Here is a 17,828-nt window from a genome sequence, read left to right on the forward strand (position 1 = left end):
TTTCAGTATAGATTTGGGGGTGCCACAATGTTATATGGCTTTGAAAAGAGGCCGTTTTTGAAGGATGGAGCAGTGCAAACTATCTTAGACTCAACAGCAAAACCTGCAACCGATGAGAAAGTGTTCATTTCACATGTGAAGTGGGCATTTATGTAGGAAACTATACTAAATTCATTGCTTTTTTTATGCAAAAACAATAACCCATTACAGATATACCTCAATTTAAAAAATACTAGGATATAGGACAGCACAGGGACTATCACTATGACGTTCTGCTTTTTCATGAATCTGTGGACTTTTTTTTATTTTTTTATTTTTTTACTTTTGTTATTTAAACACAATTGTTATCAGTTTCTATTACCTCTTAACACTCAAAAGATTTTGCTTAAATTCTTATGGTAACAGTCACAGTGGTTGGCTACACAAGAGTGTTAAAGGTGCCCTAGATTATGTTTTTAAAAGATGTAATATAAGTCTAAGGTGTCCCCTGAATGTGTCTGTGAAGTTTCAGATCAAAATACCCCATAGATTTTTTTTTATTAATTTTTTTAACTGCCTATTTTGGGGCATCATTATAAACGCGCCGATTTTATGCTGCGGCCCCTTTAAATCCCGTGCTCTCCGCCCACAGAGCTCGCGCTTGCCTTACACAGTGCCTTAACAAAATGTAAACACAGTTAATATAACCATTAAAATGGATCTTTACAAAGTGTTCGTCATGCATGCGGCGGATTATGTGAGTATTGTATACTGTTATATTGTTTACTTCTGATTTTGAATGAGTTTGATAGTGCTCCGTGGCTAACGGCTAATGCTACACTGTTGGAGAGATTTATAAAGAATGAAGTTGTGTTTATGCATTATACAGACTGCAAGTGTTTAAAAATGAAAATAGCGACGGCTCTCTTGTCTCCGTGAATACAGTAAGAAACGATGGTAACTTTAACCTCATTTAACAGTACATTAGCAACATGCTAACGAAACATTTAGAAAGACAGTTTACAAATATCACTAAAAATATCATGTTATCATGGATCATGTCAGTTATTATTGCTCCATCTGCCATTTTTCGCTATTGTTCTTGCTTGCTTACCTAGTCTGATGATTTGGTTGTGCAGATCCAGAAGTTACTGGCTGCCCTTGTCTAATGCTTTTTATAATGTTGGAAACGTGGGCTGGCATATGCAAATATTGGGGCGTACACCCCGACTGTTACGTAACAGTCGGTGTTATGTTTAGATTCACCTGTTCTTCAGAGGTCTTTTAAACAAATGAGATTTATATAAGAAGGAGGAAACAATGGAGTTTGAGACTCACTGTATGTCATTTCCATGTACTGAACTCTTGTTATTTAACTATGCCAAGATAAATTCAATTTTTCATTCGAGGGACACCTTTAAAACCAATAATGACCTGTCAGGTTCAAAAATAAAACATGTCAATTAATGTCTACAATGTCATGAAGAATGAGAAAGGATGAGAAAAGAATCAAAATATCACCTCAATTTATGCGCAATTTGAATCTTTACGCTCAGAGTTTTTATTTTTCTTGAAAAACTTATTTGGCACTCTTAAATGTGTTGGAAATGTAAAAACAACATGAGTTTTACTTTATATAATAATAGTAATAATAATGTTTTAGTAGTTAGATCATGATTTAATGCATTTCTTAAAATGTTTCCCTAAGTTTCTAAACGTTTCAATTAAACTACAATCTAATTTTATTTAGACACTAAAGTATTTGAACTGGAATGGCACAGACATTGTTTTTTGTTTTCCTTCACTTTTCTTTGAAGTCTTCAGTTTTTCCCAACCAAATATACAAACAAACACAACACACACACACACACACACACACACACACACACAAAGAGAGAGAGACTTACCAAACTCATTTCCATGTATTCAGATAATGTATTAATTAACAGTCTGAATTGATCTCATAAATGGTTCTGAACTCTCTCTCTCTCAATATATGTCTTATTCATTCTCATTTTCTTTTTGTCATTTGGACATTATTTTCTTTGTTGCAATTCTGTCTGATTCTTGCTTCTTGCTCCAGTCTCTCCGTCCTCTGAGAGTCCAGCCCTGGGTAATGATGAAACATCAGTGGGCAGTGATGAATCGGTCTCCTCCCAGTCCTCGAACGCCTCTGGAACGCCCCCCGAGAAATCCAAGAATCATCATGCCACCATTAGCACATCGATGCCAGAGAGCACCGGGTATGTAGCAATGACTTGCCTCTCTCCAAACTTTAGTCATAATATGCATTGCTCATGTGTTAAATGTATAAAAAGGTATAGAATTTCTAAAGTAGACTAGAGTGCTTGAAGTGTAAAAACATTACTAAACAACTACTACAACATTTTTGTTCATTAAAATAAAGCTTAAATAAAATTGAAAAAAAGGTGAAAAACTTGGCAACTAATTGAAATAAGTTTAAGTTGAAGCATTAAAATTACTAACTGGAAACTAAAAGCACATAACTGGGTCAGAAAAAAACAGCTGTATGTATTTAATCCACATGTACATTTTTAGCTATTTAAAATAATTTGATTTTGATAGCAGAAAACTATTGCATATATTGTAGGCATAACCTGACCATCCCTTCAGCTGTACCTCATCCACTTCCTGAGATTTTTTAGTGTTGGTATTTTTTTCCTGTTTCTGAGCTCAAGCCTGTGCTTGTCAACTTGATTTAGTTCTTGTGCTGAGAGTCTTATCCTGTGCCAGTGTTATTTGCCAGAGGTTTTGCCTCTGGTTTCTCAGCTCTTTCACAGCCTTTCAGATGCTGTGTGTTTGTCTGGGGCTCTTGTGTTGAATCCTAATAGGGGCCCACCACTTTCTGCAGAGTCACCTGGAAATAAACTTTGTGTCCAAACATCTGCTCAATGTTTCTATCACTCCACTCTAAATTTGGATAAATTTCGTTCTCACCCATTTCCACAAATCACAACCTCTATCCATTCCTGCACTCCCTATATCTCTTAATTACCCGTTCATGTGCTCACATTCCCCCTTTCCCCATATCCATTAGAGCTACTCTTTGATCACATGCTGCTCTCTCTTCTTGGCCTGCGGTCCTGTGCGCAGACGGCGCTGGTCTTATGTAACCCTCTGCTTCTCTCCCTGCCGTTTCCCACTCTCTGCCATCAGAGGAAGCGGCTCCCTGTGCGCCTGTAAATCCTGCCTGCTGTTTGTCCGAGGGACAGGTGGCCACAGCCCTACCCCGTAAACACTATTGACACAGAGAGATGTTTGCCTTGTTTACCCTTCTAGCAGGCACTGTCGCTTACAGAGCTACTCCTGTCCATATGTCACGAGGTTGTCACCTGATTATCTGTAAATCTCAGCCCCTGGCCTTGAAGAAGAGCACAGATCACAGTGATGCTGTAGTTTATATCTAGTCAGGATAAATGATGAATTGTGCTATATCACACTTGATGAAGCTTTGGATGTTGACAGGCCACTGTGTAACTGATGAGACATTAATTGTATTCTTGCCTTGTTCGAGATAATGCGTTGCAGCACATAATGTTTCTTTAATACAGCGTATCCACAACTGCCATAATTTTGAAAAATGTTATCTGTTATACAAAAGATACGAGTTAGATCAATGTGTATTTGCATGTATAGATCTTTATACACTGGACTATAAAATGCATAAAAAAATGTAATTGGTCTATATATATAGACCAATTACATTTTTTTTAATGCATTATATATATATATATAATCCACCTGTTTCCGCGGGCCGCTACTGTAAAAGAGAACGTGGGTACAACTTCCGGTGAGGCGGCGGAAGTAGCATACCAATGGTATTTAGTGTGCTAATTAGCGAAGAGGCTAAGTGTTTTTTGGATCATTGTTTACTTTGCAAAGTTGCAAATCTTTATGAGAGATGTCATTACAGCGCTCAGGGACAACATCTCAGTTTAGTACATTTATTAGTTAATAATATCACAATACAATAAACAGTTTTCGTGCCCTTAATTGCCCTTTACTTTACTGACCTTCCACAAAAGTGATGCTGCATGACTAGAGCATCCTGACCCTGCAATACATGAACAACCCGCTGTCTGTACTTCACCTGTCACTGATGCAAGCACCAAAGCTTTATTTTGTTATATTATTGACTCCTAATGTGTCGTGCGTGCCAGAGCCAGTCGCGTTTCCACTGTCATATAGGCTATGCGATGGTTATGTTAACCATTGCGATAATAAATACACTCGTTTATGGAAAATATCAGAGACTGCTTGAGGAACGAAGACAATTCTTATATGATTATAATTGTCTATTTATTTAGTTTAATGTTTTATCTGTCTCTTCTCTGTGCCTGTTGATTCCTGACAAATGCATATCTTTCACAGATTCACACACTCCGGTTAACTCGTATAACTCATAACTCCTGTTGTCTTCTCATGAGCTCCCTCTGTTGCCCTGGCTGAAAGGATCAGGATAGATAGACGGAGAGATCGCGCAAACGTACTCGGATTGCAATCATCGCATAATTTAGAAGAAAATCAATAGAAAGGCTCAGAAAAGTGACGTAAACATAGGGTATGTTATCAATATATTTCTAAATGTATAAGCCTTTGGATTTACAAGCCTTAGTGGAGTTGTTTTTTGCGTTCTCGTGATCGTAAATAAATGGAAACAGGCGCAACTGAATAGGTCTGTGTTTTCTTTTTATGTCAATATAAATATCAGTTAGATTTAGCATGATTGATGTGCACCTCGACATAAATTAATAAATTACTATTACTTTAACTTTTTTTTCTTGTAAAACATTGTTCAAATATTGATGCTGGAATCTTAAAACTATAAGTAAAATACAAACGTTCGCAAGTTTGGATCGTTAAATCTTGAATGACTGTCAACTGTTAAATGAATGAGTGTCACGTCCAGCTTGTTTACTTCGAACCGGAAGACGCTCCCACGTTTGACGCAAGGCCTCATGGGGCGTAGGAAACTTGTGTGTGTGTATATATATATATATGTATATATATATATATATATATATATATATATATATATATATATATATATATATATATATATATATATATATATATATATATATATATATATGGGGGAGTTGGTAAACCCCAATATTCAAAGCCATCAGTTACACCCCCCCCAATACAATACAACCATACCAACATTCAACCCCCCCCAAAGTTGAAACCAAATCTACGCCCTTGGATATGGTTGTATATCAGCACGGCTGTGATTCGTCAGTGTTATTTATTTACACATTCGTGCCGTCGAACTGTTGTATAAATGCAATATCACACTCGTAGCCGTGCGATATAGCTGTATATCAGCACGGCTGTGATTCGTCCGTAGGTAATCACAGCGTGCTGATATACAGCCATATCGCACGGCTACGAGTGATATTGCATTTATACAACAGTTCGATGGCACGAGTTTGTAAATATATAAGAAATAACAACGGAGCGTCTTTAAAACCCTCTTTTGTGCAGCACTACTTCCTTCCGCCACGGATTCAAATCTCAAGTTGACAGTTAGACCAATCCTCTGTTACTAACTCTAAAACATCACTTTAGAACTAGTAACGAAGGAACCTTGAGTCGCTACATTGAAACTCATTGAATTTTGTACAGTATTAGAGAGAGAGAGAGAGAGAGTAGGCTATTACCTGTGTCTGATATATTGCATTACATTCATTCTTCAAGTCGATGTTCATAGTATTATATCCATTATAAAAGTCTGTTTGAATGTCCGCTGAGGAAAGCGATCTTGTATTTGTCCTTTTTACAGCTATTGGAATTTTCCATAACATCCATAAGCGCTAAAACAACTTCCTTTGCAAAAGTTCCTTTCAATTTAAAAGTCTCTTGTGACTCACTGACTCATTCACCTGTAAAGTGTTGCCGCCATCTAATGGCGTATTAATGTAACTTCCCTCAATCCATATTACGCACTAATGGACATATTTATATGAAATAATATTTATTGAACAAATAAACACAATTGTACAGTTCAGTCAAACATAAAGCACTAGTGTGCCCGTGACGGTTGTCAAGTGTGTCGTGGATAATTACCAAATGCCAAAATAAATAAATAAATGCTACACCTCGTATCTCTATATTTCCTAATTTTTGTTTTCTTATTTAAACAATTATATAGGTCATCCCTTTACGCCTGTATGTGGGTTTATACAAATATTTAACGAATGAAAAGGATTTTAAAGAGCTTGTGACAAAACCTCCTAACTCCATCGGATCCTCAAAATGTCAGTCAAGCCTCATAAATCCGCCTCACCTCGTGAATGACGTGCGCACTCAGTTTGGACATCTCGTTTATGCAATGCAAAGGTAAATAAAGATTTGATGTTTGAAAAAAAAAAAAAAAAAAAAAAAAAAACATTGTAAAGTGTTTTCTTTACTCAAAAAAACACTGTCTGTAAAGTTTAATGTTTTACGTATTGGAAGAGCGGAGAAGAGTCTTCGTCTGATATGTCCCGTCTAGTTGTAGCCATATATGCTAGCATATATGCTTTATATATGCTATGCTATATAAAGGATGTAAGTTAATTATCAAATTTAACGTAGCATAATTCGACTTGCTCTGGAACAAATAATAGATTATTAAGACCAAAGATTGCCTGTTTAATGTACTCAAATTGAATTATGTCTCATGTTTAACCACTATAAGAGCCAGCGGTAAATCCCCGAAGCACTGGCTGAGACTGAAGCTGTTCTCGGCGCGTACACAAGCACTGAACGGCCGCTGACACCCTGGAGCTCGCATCTCCGAAAACTATTGCATTTATATTTACTAGGCACTATTATTAAATATGAGTCACATATTTCAGGTCTAAACAACTACATTCTCGTCTAAAAAAATATTAAAACAACAGTTCGTGGTACACCAAGTAGTATTCTCAAAAATTACGGTTGATTTGATCAGCCGCCATGACGGTCGCTTCTAGCGGAGTGATACAAACGGTGAAAAGGTAGGAGTGCTATTATCACTGAAATATCGCACGGCTATCAGCCAGTCAGATTCGAGAACCAGACAGAACTGTTGTATGTATATATGTATGTATATATATATATATATATATATATATATATATATATATATATATATATATATATATATATATATATATATATATATATATATATATATATATATATATATATATATTAATTTAATATTTAACTTAACTTTAATATTAATTAATTGTAAGAATACATGGATCAATAGCTATGTTTCCATGCAAAGTTGCAAAATTGGAATATCACATAAAACATTTGCGAATAAAGCACTGTTTCCATCCAGCAAGTCGAAGAGAACAAAATCGTTACTTCCTGATAAACTGTCACCAAATATCACTAAGAAAAATGGAAGTGGCTGCAGTAGAAGTAATAATTTTTGTATATAATTACTTGCGCCTCAGAGTGTGCAGACGAAACCCAATAAACGCTGTCATGTTATGCCTGGTGTTTGTGAATGCAGTCATGTGTGGCGCTTCTGGGAGGGAATTATACTGAACCACTTTAACAACAGACTTTGCTCAGGCATTACAGAATGACCAAAACAGCATTTCAGATGTTGTGCAACGAGATCGGTCCGCTGGTTGGTCCAGTTAAGTCTTTTTTGATGTGCATCAAGGAATTTATTCGGTAAAATTGTTTCATCGTAGTTTATGCGCATGTTTTTGTATCACATAAAAAAGCGCATAAGTTTTTCATGCACATTTTTAGAATTTATGTGCATTTTGGCATTTCCATTCAGCGTTTTTTTTTTTTTTTTATGCGATATTCCAAAATGCGCATAAAAATAGGTGGATGGAAACATAGCTAATTAAAAATTGTTCTTGTCCTTTCCTTCATGCAATCATATATTTTTTATTGACGTTTTGTCCTCTACCACTGTGTATCCAACATTGCATGTACTTATTAGATTTACAGATTGTTTATCAGTAAGCAACACTTAAAGGAGGTGCGTTGAGTTGTTAAACACAGTAGATCAGTGTTTGTTTTTCAGTTCTGGTTTAGTCTTAAATCGTTTTGTGCCTTTTTCAAGTAGGATACTTTTTAGAGGATCAGAAAATAAGACATAAGATGCAATTCTATGCTAAATGCTGTTTTTAATAGCTCAACATGAGCATGATTTTCTTGGTTTGGCTTCGTTGTAATTATAAAAGCATTTTTGGGGTGAAACCATTTCCATGTGGTTCTGCTGGTTGCCAGGGCAACGATATTGGATTTTATTTCCTTTTTTCCCCCACTTCATTTAGCTTTACTTTAGAGTTTGATGATTCAGATAAGAGTGTGTAAACACCCCCACCCCCACACTTTTTTTTTCTTTTCTGGAGTGACTCTTGTTACCCTGGTGACATCTGATGTGTGTGAGCATAACCTTGATTTGAAATGTGTGAGTGTGAACGTTATGTTTTGAGCAGTGTGTGTGGTGTGCTAGCTGGGACTCATGCAGCTGGTGTGAGGTTAATGAGTGGATTTGCTGCACTGCAGCGCTGCTGGAGTCTCATGCTGATGTGCAGCAGCTGAGGATTCACAGACCCACTGCAGAGTCATAAATCACTGCATCTCTCTCTCTCTATACATACTGTACATATATATCTCTTTCTCTCTCTTTCTCTGTTCCTCTGTCTCTCTCCTGCCGGACTACACTTCTCCTCATTTGCCCCTCTGCTGCCACTATTCCTGCTTCTGTGAGTCATTCACTCTTCTCACCTTCAACACACACACACATTTCTCGTCCCCATTCTCTTGAGTTTCACAACCAATGTTACCCAAATATAATTAAGAGTATGGCTTTGTTTCAGCTGTTATCCGTATGTTTCAGTTAAGCTCTAAGCAATTATGGCATAATGTATAATATATTTTAGTGGTCGACCAATTGATCGGCCAGTCGATATATCGGCTGATTTTTGGCATTTGTTAATTAATCAGCATCGGTCGATTGTGCTGCATATTAGGCCGATTAATAGGCAGGCACAATTGCCATTCCACCAGCATAAAGGCCCGGTTATACTTCATTTTCCGCATTCTGCTGAATCTCGCACACAGTTGAGCGTGCGAGCCTTTCAAAGTATAGGTGACTATCTAGTGGACTGCTGTTTTCAAGCACTCAAGTCACTCACACATGTCCTGTTGTACACGCGGATCATCCTGCACGAGGACTGGCCTTCAACCAGCTGTAGTATAGGTAGGCAGGTAGGCACGGGTACCAAAACCTGGTAACGAGCCCATCGGCTAAATTATTATACTAGCCTGCATTGTATAGATAAGCTCTGACGTAATCAATTCTGTTTCTGTACGTTACTGGAGAATTTCTCTCCTTCTGAGGCTGCGTAAGAGACTGAGCAACTCGCACTCTGCAGCCGTGCCTCGTTCACACACAGCTTCAGCTAACGATGGCAGGGGGAAACAGACTGTTTTGAAAGCGTATTGTAGCCTACTAGAATTGATGCTGGCCCTGCTTATCATAAGAGCAACAAGTCATTTGCATGTGAAAGTAGGAACATGTGCAATTCAGACGAAACTTCTGGCTAAAACGTGGACGTTAACTTTCCTCATTAAATGTGTCTGTGGGTCCGACATAGCCTTATTGGGCTTATGCAGTAATAAGCAGCAGGCGTAATATGGGTGAACTCTTTTATTTTTGTTATCACTTGAAAATCGGCCAAACATATCGGCCAAAAAAAAGCCATCGGCTGCCCTGATTTCTAAATATCTGTATCGGCCATATCGGTCAACCTCTAATATATTTAATTAAGAAACCAGAAGTGAAAATTGCATGTACACTGTCGTTCTTAAGATTTTTTTATTTACTTTTATTCATTAAATTGATCAAAATTCACAGTAAAGACATTTATAATGTTACAAAAGTTTTCTATTTCTCTTTAAATAAAAATTGGTTTTCATGAAAATATTAAGCAAGACTGATCATAATAAGAAATCTTTCTTGAGCACCAAATCCATTAGAATAAATTTTGAAGGATCTTGTGACACTGATGGCTGGCGTAAAGATATTTGCCATTACAGGAATAAATAAAACTTTAACATTTAATATTAACTAGTCGATTATGCACTGTTTATGTTCATCCCTAATCTGCTGTAATGTTTCACACAAAACAAAACTCTAGAGCAGATGTTAATGGCTATTATGGCAGCACCACATAGTGCAGTCCTTCACATTTTCAGGCACAACCACATTCAGCAACAGTATAAAAAATGGTGATGTCAATAACATTGGGAAGTTTTATCAGCTTGGTAATAAATAAATAGAGCAGCTCGCTCCCACTACAGTTCCGGTGGATCTGCGGATGAATGCAAATCATTTCTCTGTCTTCTTGAGTAAACTAAACCTGTCATTCACTGTGGCTCTCACATTATATGACGTGACAGACAACTAGTTGTCCAATGTGGTTCCGTTCATTCAGCGTGATTTTTTTTTTTTCAAGAATGTGGTTGTGAGTCCTGAAAATGTGCAGATGTCAGTTCCGTTATAGAATGGGGTTGTCACGCTCGTAAAAAAACAAAATGCTGTATGAATGCAACTGTATTAAGCGTCGCTGCCATACTAGACGGGTGATTAGGGATGAACATAAACAGCGCGTAATCTACAGGAGCAATATCACTCTCATAGACGTGTGATATGGCTGTATGTCGGCACGGCTGTGATTCGGCCGTAGGTAATCACAGCATACAGCCATATCGCAAGGCTGTAGTAGTGTTGTTACCATGCCATCATTTTACGTTGGATGCTTCACAAACGATGGTCAATTCAATGCTGGATTTGCACAAAAGATTAACATGATGGCACATGCTAGTCGATGAGTTGAATCAACTCCACAGCAAATACAGTTACATAAATTTATCCACTAACCCTTCAGAAACGTCCAGTTGCATTCTAAAAGTTGTAACTTCTTCCTGAGTCTCTCCATCAGTGTCCGACTCCAGTTTGAACAATGTAAGGCTGAACACCGTTACTGACAATCCTCATTTTGGCTGCGTGAGATTCTCCAGCTTTGTTGTTGTTGAGCTGTTAAAACTCCGCCCACTTCTGTAAAGCTGCCGGGAGCAGAAGCTCATTTGCATTTAAAGGGACACACACCCAAATAGGGGCAAATTTGACAAGTTATAATAAATTATCTGTGGGGTATTTTGAGCTGAAACTTCAGGCACATTCTGGGGACACCAGAGATTTATATTACATCTTGTAAAAGGGGCTTTAAAACCCTCTTTTGTGCAGAACTACTTCCTTCCACCACAATTAACTGATTTATGCTGATTCTAAGGAGTTTGAATAAATATGTTTTGAAAATATTATTTAAATAAACTCAAATAGATGCAAATACTTACAATGGCATGATTTTTTTTTTTTTTTTTTTTTTGTAGTGTCAGTATTTCATGCTGACATTTGCAGTGTATTCCATGCAGTGCCTGATCCTACTGTCAGCTATTGCTGATCTAAAGTGCTCATTTGCATTATTTGCATTTTCTAAATCCTTCAGATTCTTAGGGATGTTGGGCAGTTTTCCCCATAACCTTCACTTCTCTCTCCCTCTCTGAGATTGTGAGACTGTCTGAGCTGCACAGCCTCTCTAAGAAGAATAATGATGAAGGGGTTTGTGTGTGAGGAATATTATATGCTGCAGAATGTGTCTTTTTTTAACCCCCTTTTTGTCTCTGTTGTGTTTATATGTTTTGATGTGCATAAATCGATGATTTTTCTCATTTAGTAGATCAAAAAGTAGCTTAGAAGTATGAAATTTGTGGATTTTAACAAAATGGTATCAGTCCAAACCTTTATTTATTTATTTATTTATTTATTATTTATTTCTGCTTACTGACACAGTATAAATTTTTTGTGGCACTTTTTGTTCCACAGGATATGCACTGCCACAGCTTCATGGATGAATAATGCCTCCCCTGCCTCATTTATACCAGTAAAACCTGAATCAGTAGGAATGGAAAAGAATAAACCTGAGGAAAGGTAAGATGTAAACACACTTGTCCCTGAAGAACACGTATTATACACTCATCCACACCTCTATTCTAATAGAATGTAATTAACTTGTTCCAATCTGTTGATTTAAGTGTCAGGTTGGCCAGTTTTGGCTCAGCCTTTATCACACACTCTCTCACTCTCTCATTGATTCTTTCACTCGCACTCAAAGTCTCACTTAAGCTCTCAGCCTCAGGCTATTAACTCAATCACACATGCATTCACTCACTCGCAAAGTCTTCATCTGTCATTGTTTAGCCTCCGACTCACACACTCGCCAACTTTTCCTTTCCTCCTACATGCCGACACAACTGTGCTCTCTCTCTCTCATCTCTGGTTTCTCAGCTCTATTTCTGACTCTACACCTGTACACACACACACACATACATACACACACACTTTCTCTCAGTCTCACACTTTCCAGGCAGGGGCCATTGCAATGATCTATAGTTCTGATCCAGACACAAAGATGCAATAACTTTCCATCCTATAAAATGAGTGATGGCCAGTGGCAGGTGATCAGACTCATTCAATTTAAAGTCTTTTAATCTGTTAAAAAGCTGTTGGAAAAAAATGACTGACCTTCAGGAATGACGTCTTTGTTATGTTGCAGAGTATAAAGAGTATATTTTCATTAGAAGTCCTGCAGTAACTCTGGATTATGGGTATCTGCCTGGGTCGTGTATTAACTATAGAGCACGTTGATGTTTGAAAGCTATATATATATATATATATATATATATATATATATAGTAAAGTACTAGTAAATAGAGTCTAGACACAGTGTTGCTATATCTTCAGTAACTGCGATTTGGTGCTATTAAATTAATACATTTAATAAAATGTCAAGTAATTAAGTCATTGGAATAAAAAAAAATTCTTTAAAGGGGTCATGAACTGCATTTTTTTTATTGTTTTATGTTTCCTGGGGTGGACTTATAATGTTAGTATTACATCAAAAATTGTTGTAATTTAGAAATAAAAGGCATTTTTCCTACCCTGATTTTAGCCCTTTGGTTTGAACGCTCTGTTTTAAGGGGCGTGTCTGCTGCGAGACTTCAGAGTAAATACCCACTGCTGTGACTGGCTAACATCTTTGCATATGAAATAGCTAAGTATTACCCTCGAAAACTTTTAGCACGTTTTTACTATTACAGCTCTCAAGGTTAACTAATCGTGAAAAGTGTTGATTATATTTACATCGTGGCATGTAAGGTTGCAATAATGAACATTGTAGCCAATCACAGACATGTATTTGAGCACATGAAAGCAGTGATCTCGTCATTGCAACTCAATTTCTATAATTTAAACACTGTTTAAATAACTTTTTTTTTTCATCCTACTCGGAGAAACAACGTGAAGTTGACATTTATTCACGGGTTTGATTTACTGACACAGATAAAGAACATCTGACTGTACATGAATCATTACATTTCAGATCAGGCATTAGAATTAACACAGTTACTTACATGTTATTGCATTACCGTCGAATCCTTATCGTAAAAATCTGTTTTCAAAGCCTGCTCCGAAATGCGATTTGATTACCAAAGAATCCACAGTGAAATGTACCGAATACAAATAAATAATGCACATTCACATTTTTGAAAATACCATGTTCCTAGCATTAGGATCCTTTGAAAGGTAATGTTATTTTTAGTCCTGTATCGCTCTTCTCTTCTTGTCATCTCACTAACATGCCAGTGGGCAGGGCTAAAGTTGCAATGATGAAGTAGGTGTTGATTTCTTCTGCGGAGGCAGCGTTTCACCTATCTATAGATAGGCACATTCCGGGACGATTCGTTCATTGGGCCTGGTGTCAATAAAAGCTTTTATTTGACTAATAAGAAAGATTTCAGCTTTAAAACTTGCAGGATATTCTTATAGTACAATGACTTCTTATATATCAAAAGCTTAAGGTATCAAAATTACACATATATTTGGCTTATTGTGCATACTATTACAATCTGTATTTTGTAAGATTATTGAAATATGTATGCAGTAAGTATGGATGTTTGGACAAGTCATGGAAAAGTCATTTAAATGCATTAAAGGTGTGTAAATGGTTCTGTGCTTTGGAGAACATGCTCCAAATCCACTCCAGAGGAGCTTTTGATTAATAAATGGCAGGATATGCCTGGATGCTGCACATGCTTGCTTGAGAATTTTTCTCTATTTGACTCATATCTACTCTTTGATTACTATCTTACTTCACTACTTCTTCAAAACTCAGCTCAGGGATTTTTACAGACTGACGTTAATCACACAGACTGCTTTCATTGATAACTCCGGCTGAGTCCACTTTGCAGCTAGTTGGAAAGTCGTGTCCTAATCCCCACCCTTCCGAATAGCAAAAGGCCCACTAACTGATTGCCTCCATTTTTCAGTGTCACCCTCATGAAAGCCAAGGCTGTGTACCCCTGTGAGGCTGAACATGATTCCGAACTCTCTTTCCAGGTTGGCGCAATCTTCCATGACGGTAAGTGTTAACGTTATCACTGCCACAGGCACTCACCCGAATCCGCAGACATATTGGATTTGGCGGGTCCTACTGGCACAAAAAAAAAAAAAAAAAAAATCTGATCTTATATCCGCATAGGTGGAGGGAGCGAAGTGGGGCAGGGTTGTAGTATCCCCTAAAATCAATTCACGAAGAACGAGACAGAGCTAGAATGATTCAAGGAAATAAGGGCCTTAATCAAGTCTTGCTGAAATTTAACATACAATTAAGATGATTTTGAGCCAAATCAATGGAATTTCAAAGTGATTTTTTTTTTTGTTTACTGGCACCCCATATGAAATGACAGATTGCATAAGTAGCATTTTTGTTTCATTTATGGAAAAACTTGATTGTAAAATGAAAATATATATCCAGCTAAATAATATTGCTCAACTTTTTTTTTAAAAGCAAAAGCATTACAATCACCCAGGCTAATGTTGATATGGGAACAAAAATTTTATAAAAAAAGAAATATATTATTAATTATTATAAATATATTTTGCTAGACATGCTTGTTTGCATGCTTGTTTACTGCAATATGTGATTAAAAATATTGGATAGAGTTTTTAAATTAGTCTATTTTTCTGCCTCTAGTCAATTTACATAATTTGTTATTGTAAATGTGATGTTGCTAACACAGCATATACATGTACCTTTGTTCAAAAAAAATGTTTTTTTCACATGGACGTCATTCACATTCCGTTATTGTTATAATGCATTACATTTATTTAAATGATAGGTTGTCCTTTGACAAAATCATAGTAACTACCTGTACGGGCATCCCGCTGTTTGTTCGTGCAGGTCTACACACGTTACCAGTCAACTGTTCAGTATTTCTTTGCTGTTCCTGGCTTATATGTCTAATACAGCATTCAGCATCCTCACTATGCAGTGATAATTAACATTCACAGTTATTAGTATCCTAAGTTTAGACACAGTGCTTCAGTACCCTTTCATTATATCATCGCTGTTCTCATCTAAAAGAAATAATAATAATAATAATAATAATAATAATTACTTTCCACCCATTATTCACAAATCTCCCACCTCTTCTGTGTTTGTTTATTAAACACGTTGGCTAGAATGGCTACTAATAATAATTAAATAATACACCACATTTTACCTTTTTTTTTCTCCCCAAAATAGCGCAGTAAATGCTGGAAAAGTTAGCGGACTTCATCAGTGCTTGGCTATAGCTCTCGATCTTTTTTTTTTTTTATGTTATTTCCTGATTTATACCCATTGTGGCGTAATTGACATTCATCAGCCATGCTAACCATCCACATAAGAAATGTCTTCCATCCAATGAGTAATTGTTGCTTGTCTGACATGCAGTGTGACAGAAGAGCTGCAGTAAGACTTTTACCTGTGTGTCTATGGTTTTGCTCTGCAGTGACACTCTCCAGGGAGCCCGGATGGCTGGAGGGTGTGCTGGAGGGAAAGCGAGGACTCATCCCTGAAAACTATGTGGAGATACTGTAACTCCGAAAAGAAAAACCCTCTCACTTCTCTATACATGGTATCCATGGTCTCGGCGGCTCTTTCACAATGGCACCGCTTGTCGCTCCTCCATCCTTCTTCACACTAAAGACACTGAGAGAGTATATATACTGTATCCAAAAACACAGATGTTTTTATCACATGAATTAAGTTCAAGTATAAGCTAAGAATGCTATATACATATAAAGAGACTGCACTTTTAAAGTTTGGAAATGTAAATATGTTGCCTGGGAGAGTACTCGTACATCATTGTGACCGTTTATGTTGTTTTCTTTTAAAATGCATGTCTCATGGTTTTAGTAAAGTAGTTTGAGCAGCATTAGTTTACTCGATACTCAAAGATACCTTGAATATCTTTTCTATTTAATATTATCATGTTGCATTTGTGGGGGCATGTAATGATGTATAGTAGTAAATATGAGGAAACGTGTGAAATTATGACAGTGCGGTGACCATTGTCGCTTTGAAATAAACAATTTGGCTTCTTGGAACACTTGAGCTGTTACTAGACAAAATTATTAGATATTGAAATTGATATGCGATTAGTATGTATGCGTTCGCATCGAAGTGCCTTAAATTTATGCATGGCATGTGTGACGCTGTTCAAGAACTCGAACACAGCAACCTTTTTTTTGCTATTCTGTACATAGATTATAATGTTGTGTTGAAAAACAGAGTCCAGAAAATAAAAAAATAACCCATACAATGATATCAAATTAAACATCTTACATCTGAGTTGTGTACATAGAATTATTTTTGTTTAAAGACAATTAAAGGCCAAGCACTTTCCCTTTTTTAAGTGGTTAAAAGTTTTAAAGACACCACACACACAAAGAACTTTAAAATGGCAGGGCTTCACTGATGTTTAATGAGACCATGTTCATTTTTCTAAGAGCACTTGTTCCAATGGTTCATTTTTGTGACTGATCGTAACGGCGGTTATTTAAGACAGTGATTTATGACCTCTGCAAAGGTCTTGGCATTGATATCATTTTTGCGATGTTGACTCTTTTGTTGATCAATGTTAAATAAATAAAGTGTTTTATTCTTATATCTTGGTTTTTTATTTTATTTCTATTTATATGCCAAACTAAGTGTCTATAAATAATGGAAGCCATATGCTGCGGGCTCTGTTGACCCCCAAATGTGCTCTCTGGGGAATAAACTAAAACATTTGTAATATGGCTGTTGTTTAATGAAAAATAAAGTAACATTGTGTGTAATTTCTTTCAGTCAGTTAAGTTAATTGTGTGGAAGTGCTCCCATCAAGGTTTAAAAGACACCTTCTTTTAGGCTTCTGCTCAATAACTTTAGCTTGAATAAATTCAAAACTACTTACTGTCTTCTGATAAGTCTTTGCATGTGTTTAATATGAATCTTGCACATATGAGTGATAAACAATAGCCAGTTCCACACGTGAAACCCGTTAAATTGCAGTAAAATAGCTGGATATCTTTTCTGGTAGATGTACCACATCTTCTGTTCACACATCCAGTGGCTTTCCATTGTTTATCTGTATTGCTACCGTTCACACAGCACCAAAATGGCATTAAAATTTGCTGATGCATTTGCCAGAAATCTATTTGGAAAAAGAAGCTCTTTCGTTTCAGTTAAGGTTAGTTATGTTTTGTTAACACATTTTGTTTTAGTTTATGTCCCATTTAATGGCATATTTCCACAATGTAGGTAATGATAATTTTTGACTCCTTGTGTGCTGCGGTAAATTCTTCAGAGCTTTATGATTGGCTCAAACTCTTTGACATATGGATGGATGGATGGATGGATGGATGTTGCATGCATTGCATTTAGAGTATACTG

The 17,828-nt window shown here is 36.6% G+C and overlaps 1 protein-coding gene across 1 annotated transcript in view; it reads left to right on the forward strand.

Annotated features, from left to right (window-relative positions):
• Positions 1 to 17,061, forward strand: part of arhgap10 (Rho GTPase activating protein 10) — a 72,874-nt gene extending 55,813 nt beyond the window's left edge. The window contains exons 20-23 of the mRNA XM_048196669.1: positions 2,063 to 2,222; positions 11,897 to 12,001; positions 14,398 to 14,489; positions 15,904 to 17,061. Of these exons, the coding sequence (XP_048052626.1) occupies positions 2,063 to 2,222; positions 11,897 to 12,001; positions 14,398 to 14,489; positions 15,904 to 15,992 (446 nt within the window). The 3' untranslated portion in view covers positions 15,993 to 17,061. The remainder of the gene's footprint in view (positions 1 to 2,062; positions 2,223 to 11,896; positions 12,002 to 14,397; positions 14,490 to 15,903) is intronic.
• The last annotated feature ends 767 nt before the right edge of the window (positions 17,062 to 17,828 follow it).

The sequence above is a fragment of the Megalobrama amblycephala genome, linkage group LG7, assembly GCF_018812025.1.
Source record: "Megalobrama amblycephala isolate DHTTF-2021 linkage group LG7, ASM1881202v1, whole genome shotgun sequence".
Taxonomy (NCBI): Eukaryota; Metazoa; Chordata; class Actinopteri; order Cypriniformes; family Xenocyprididae; genus Megalobrama; species Megalobrama amblycephala.